Consider the following 5,778-nt stretch of genomic DNA (forward strand, 5'->3'; position numbering starts at 1 on the left):
GGCCTGGCATGCAGGAGCCGATGGGGGCCCTAGCAGCTGCTCGCTCCCTCGGCTTCTCTAAATCTACCAGTGCGACGACAACCACCACCACAACAAAAGGCTAAGTAACACAGGCAGGTGATGCTTACAGAGGCATCTGATGGGATGGAAGCTCCTTTTTTTAGCTTGCCCTGGGACTTGCTCATTTTCCTAGCTGTACAGCACGTCTACGGACTTCATTGGAAGCGAACGAAGGCATAATATCCGATTCCTTAAACTTTTCCTCTGACTTGGCGGTGCACGGCTTTGCTGTACGAGAGTCGTCTTAAGCTTCATCGTGCCTTCTGGAGACGGGTAAAAAAGGTGTTGGGTTCCCCCCCCCCCCCAAAAGGCCCGATTTAAGGGAGGTAGCTGTATTAGCTAATTAATAAGCAATTAAAGCCAAGGAGTAAAGCAGAAGTGCTTTAATTCTTTCCCATCTCGTTTAGGTTTTGCCGGGCATTCTGAGAGCAGCCGCGAAGCTGCTTTGTTGCCAAGGTGACTTGTAAATGTTGCTGAGGCGATGCTGCTCTGGTGCATTTCCATAGAACAAACATGATAAATTATGGGATGCATATGTCATGAGTCATAGGATTGTTCAGAGATCAAGTGATTTAAGCTATTGGCATGGACACGCGCATCAATACGGGCATGTGATGATCGCATGTCGGTTCATAACAAAGCTTTTTCTAGCGGTATTGAAAATCATATCCGAGTGTGAAAGATTGAATAAATTCTACAAGCTGTGAATTTCTTGATCGGGGAGTGTGATTTTACCTGTTTATCTAATATTCTAGGAGGAAGACACTGCCTGTTTAAGCCTTAGCTGGGAAAAATAAAAACCGATATGTCAAAAGCCTGATCTTAAGGCATGAGGTCATGGGGGAAAAGTTAGAGCAGTTTCTATGTGTGAAAGTAAATGGTGTAATGTGCCAAAGCCTTTAGGGCTGGTCTTCAGTGTCGGAGTGAGGTGCCGGTGTCCCTTTGCATGGTAATCCCGTGCTTTGCTTTTCTCTCTGGGCTGTGTGTATATCTGAACAAATGAAACATGGAGACAGTAAACATGTCCTTTGTCCTGGTCAGTTATTACCTCCTTGCCACGGGACATAGTGCAAAAAAAAAAGGGGAAAAAACAGCAGCCTGTGCATGGAGAATTGTTTGTTGTGGTGTGGTAGGCTTGGGCAGAAGGAAACAAATGTGGAAAGCTCCCAAGCAGAGGTACTTGGAGGGAAAAATGAAATCACCTGGGTTCCCTCTGCCCCGTGGGATACTCAGAATTAGATGGTGAAGGTGACTTATAGAACTTCTTACTGGTGTTGTGATCTCCATGCTGAATACTGGGTTTTAGCATTTGGATAGTCATTACGGTCCTCGGATGAATAAAGGGTGCCTTGCATAAGTGAGCGCAATGAGAGGTTGCTCCAGGGAAGAGGAAAGGCTGTTTTTAGCTGCCATGTTATTTGAACAAAAGAATTGCAGCTTCAACACTAAGATGTGTTCCTTGTTTGCATCGCAGGAGAGGGCCTGGTCTCAAGCAGCTGACAGCAACAGGAAGATGAAAAAATGAAGGAAACTCTTTTTTGGGTAGCGTGTTTATGCGTGCGTGCGTGTAACTGTTTCTCGTGAGATTGTAACCTGTGCACTAAGGAGATACTGCTTCAGGCAGAAACCATATGTGAAGGATCATCTTCTTAATTCTTCCTTGTTTCTAGTTTGGTAGGACAGTGAGAAATGGTTTGAGTTGCTGGTGCTGGTTCTCACAGCTGGTGTGAGACTGGCAAATGCTGGAGGCTTGAGGAAGGAACACATTTAAGAGTTTAATCTCCTTACTCATAGAGGTGTGTTGCTACTTATCCTGTGTTTCTGGCTACCTCATCACTGTTTGAATAATGATGATATGAAAACTCCCAAGTATTTTGTTGTTGTTTTCTTCCTCAGGCAGAGAAAAGGATGTTCTAGATATATGGCGGAGGGGAACAAAAGCGAATAAATTCTCCTTGTCCTTGTTGGGCGTGCACGGTATGCTTATGTTGCTGTGCCTCATGTTGACATTTATATCTCAATTTGGGGAGACATCGTGTCTGATCCGGGTTGCTTGCAAAACAGTTTGAGGACAGAGTGGAATCCAGTGGTAAAATATTAACAGAGCCTGTGCTCCGTGAGGCGGTCGCCGCTGTGCCCAGGGGAAAAACCTCTGGGCGTGCGATGTGTCTGTGCAAGCTGCATAGAGAGCCTGACAGCCGGTGGGTTATGCCGTGTCCCGAACAGCGACTGACCTTTGTTCTTCCGCGGTGAAAATCCGGCTGTAGAAGAGGCGGGGAGCATCGGCGGCGGAGCAGATAAGCAAGGACGCGTCCTGCGCAGCTCCCTGGCCTCGCCGTCGCTGTCCTCCCGTGTCGATGCAGGATGATTGCACAACCCGGATTACCGTGCGGAGATGCGCCCCTCTAATGGTCTTAACCGCATCTAGCGGGACGGATTTCAGAGACGCGTGTGCAGTGGGCAGTCCTTGAGAGGGATTTCTGGCTCAGCGGCCAAGGAGATGTAGCTCTGGTCGCCTGAGGGGTCCCCTTCGGATGTGACCGGAGAGCAGAGGCAAAGGTGTCGCAGAGCCACTGGCAGCGAGAGCTTTTTGCATAAGCTTTAGTAGGTGTGTGCTGCTCTCCGTGGCATGTGGAGCTCTGGAGAAACACCAACGGTGACGTGCAGTTAGCAAAGTTACAGCAAATGTCTCTCCCCTCCTTTTTATTTTTTATCACGGACGGTCTGAGCGAGCGACGCTCAGCATCCCTGTGCCCAGTCCTCTTGCAGATAGAGAAGGAATTAATCTGCAGTGGGTCGCTTTTGGTGGTGGCAGGATGGAATTAGCTTGCTGTTTCCTGCAAGCCCCAGAGATTAAGACCATCGAACCCCCCCCTACAGCCTGCTACTTCCTCTGACCCTGCGAAAGCTTCTCTGGGAATTGGTCAGGATGTGCCTGCCTTTTCTCAGGCCAGACAGTGTTAGGAGCAGGAAAGCTGTCCCGATCTAGCAACTCTCGGCATGAGCCGTGGTGTGTAGCTGCTGGTACTGCAGGAGACACAAAGGCTATAAACAGCAGGAGCGTGGCAGAGAGTGCCCTTACCTGATCTGTTCGGGGAAACTGAGCGTATAAGTATAATGTTTCCTCATGAAAGGGGGAAAAATAGCAGATTGCATTAAAAATGTAAAATGAAATCCGATAGAAACCTTTCTAAAGTGATACTTAAAACGTGGCTGGTCCAGCTTCTTTTATGCTGTGTGAAACAGGACTGCCAGTACTGTTGGTGTGGTTATAGGGTACAGCTGTTGGGCAGCATCTTTATGCCAGATGTGCAAGCACGGGGTCTTGCCAGATTCATTCTGGTTCGGGGGGACACCGGCGAGTTAGAGGCACAGTCATAGTAAGCTAAGATACCTGTTTTCTGGAACATGTCAGCATTGCTGGCTGGAAGAAGTGTGATAAACTGCGTTCCAAAGTCTTGAAGGGAGCAGGTGTTGGCCAGACGGCCTTGCGGAGAGGAGTACCGCCAAATAGCAGAATGGCCCAAGCGTCCCGCTCGCCTGGAAAAAGTCAACTTTTGTTTTGATTTTTCTTGGCCAAATATTTTCTGCTGTTTTATAAAGCAGGCCCGGAGGCAGCTTCCCAAGCAGCGTAAAAATGATGCTGGGGTGTCTTCTGGTGCCCGCAAACGTCTCCAGAACCTTAGGTGCTACTTGGAGCCGTTTCCAAGTTGTGGTGAAGAAAAATCTCATCAGAGAAGTTTTTTTTTCCCCCTCAGCCTTCCATTGCTGACAACAGGTATTTCAAGGATGGTCGTGAAACCAGAAGGTGTTGGCAGAGCTGTAGGAAGGTGCTCTCAAGATGAGGTGGGATAGAGCTGGGCTGCATCCGGGGGCTGCCAGTGCCTGGACGCTGGTGTGGTGGGTCTCGGAGGGGACAGGAGGGGAGAGAGGGCTGCAGTGGAGCAACGTCTGCCCTGGTGAGGGGGAGGAGCAGAAGTCGAAGGCCAGGCTGTAAGGATGGGGAGGGTCAGGGGAAGGGAAGGGAAACGGAGCTGTCAGGAGTCCAGGTAGGAAACCAGCAGATGTGTTTGCAGGAAGGGAAGTGGGAGAAGGAGGAAGGGCAAGGAGGAGGAAGAGGAAAAGGGACAGTGAGCCGTTGGGAAGTAGGACGGAGCATACAGACAGTTTGTCAAACAGCAGCAGACGTGCAGAAAGAGTATTGGTCAGCCAGGAGGGCTAAAACGCGTGGGAAACCCAACTTGTTTGTGAGAATTGTAAATAGGAAGCTGATTAACTGTGTGGCAGTCTGCCTAACCATGCCTTGGCTACTTTGGTTAAGCTCAAAAAAAACCCCAAAACTATTCAAGGTGATGATTAAGTGTCATTTTAAGTCAAGCATCCATTTAAAATTGCTTAAGCTCTCACTAAATTTGGGGGAACAGTATCGGAGAGGGGAAGCTGAAGTTAGGGCAAGCATGGCAATGTGGGTGTTTTTGTGCTCATTTGTCAGACTAGTTTCTAGTAAGCTTTTGAAAGCTCACCCGCTCGGCTGCTGCTGGAAATACTCCCTGAAAAAAGTGAGGTCTTTTTTAAAAGGAGGTGACAAAAAATCATGTGATGTACAATGACTGGCTGGTTACTTGAAGTGAGGAAGCCTTTTTATAACCTTGGATTCAAGTAGTGCTTTTTGCAAAATATCACAGCTATTCTTAGTGGTATTCCCGTGTACGTATGTGCGTGCTCTGTATCCCATTTATATCTCCAGAAGAAGGGACGATCGCTTTTAAGTCAGACTCTGCAATTCTTTGTGAGAAGTTAGGGAAGGCTTAGGAATTAGCGAAAGACGGATACTTTATTATCGTCAGAAGGCATTTTTGAAAACAAAGTCATTGCAAAGTGGAGCTTGGATTATTACTTACCACCGTTTTGGGGAGCGAGGTTGCTTTCAGAAAAGGGTTTGTGCTTTCGATATCTAAAGATGTTTCTTTATTTTAAAAAGCGTATTGTGATGGTTCTATGGATACAAGTATTGTGAATGTTGTACTTCTTAAATTGATGTAAAAACAACACAAAGTATCGCGGTTTTGGGGGTTTTGTACTTAACTGTTGAGAAAACTGCTGCCTTAGGCTGACCAGAGGAGACTTGTTCTGAAGTACAATTTTGTGTTTATTTGCATGCCTCATGAGCCATAAGTCATGATGGAGATGACATTGAAGAGATCAGAGCATAGCTTTCTCACAATGAATTGTTTTGTATTTATTAGGTCTTGTGGTGTTTGTTTTTTTTTATTTTTAGGTAACTTTACTAGTACAGAAAACAACCAAGGTCACTTTCTTGAAACTCCAGAGGCAAAAGATCTCTCAAATGAGAAATGTTATTTAGAGAGACATTCTATATATGAAAAAGCAGAAGACCAGCCAACAGAAGATATTGGCCAACATCCATGTCCACGTCTGGACAGGAAGCGTAAACACTCTGGTGAGAGAGTGCAAAATGATGGCAGCCAAAATGAAAACTTTGTGGATGAACTGCAGGATGAACTTATATCAAAAGCAAAAAAGAAGAAGAACTCCAAAGGTAAGACAGCATTTTGCTTTGGTCTCTCTCAAGGAATGTCTTGTGAAAGGAACGTCCCTTTGGCTTAATGTGTTTCCATTTTTGAACTTGATAGTTACTAATGTGAGCACTGTCATTTCACTTAAAATTATATATATGTATATATATGTATGTATATA

The 5,778-nt window shown here is 46.4% G+C and overlaps 1 protein-coding gene across 1 annotated transcript in view; it reads left to right on the forward strand.

The window, feature by feature from the left end:
* Positions 1-5,620, forward strand: part of LOC104082799 (BCL-6 corepressor-like) — a gene marked incomplete at both ends in the record, with an annotated part of 10,925 nt that extends 5,305 nt beyond the window's left edge. The window contains one exon of the mRNA XM_009586046.1: positions 5,339-5,620. Within this exon, the coding sequence (XP_009584341.1) occupies positions 5,339-5,620 (282 nt within the window). The remainder of the gene's footprint in view (positions 1-5,338) is intronic.
* Positions 5,621-5,778: the final 158 nt, after the last annotated feature.

This window comes from Fulmarus glacialis, unplaced genomic scaffold (assembly GCF_000690835.1).
Source record: "Fulmarus glacialis isolate BGI_N327 unplaced genomic scaffold, ASM69083v1 scaffold22399, whole genome shotgun sequence".
In the NCBI taxonomy this organism is placed as follows: Eukaryota; Metazoa; Chordata; class Aves; order Procellariiformes; family Procellariidae; genus Fulmarus; species Fulmarus glacialis.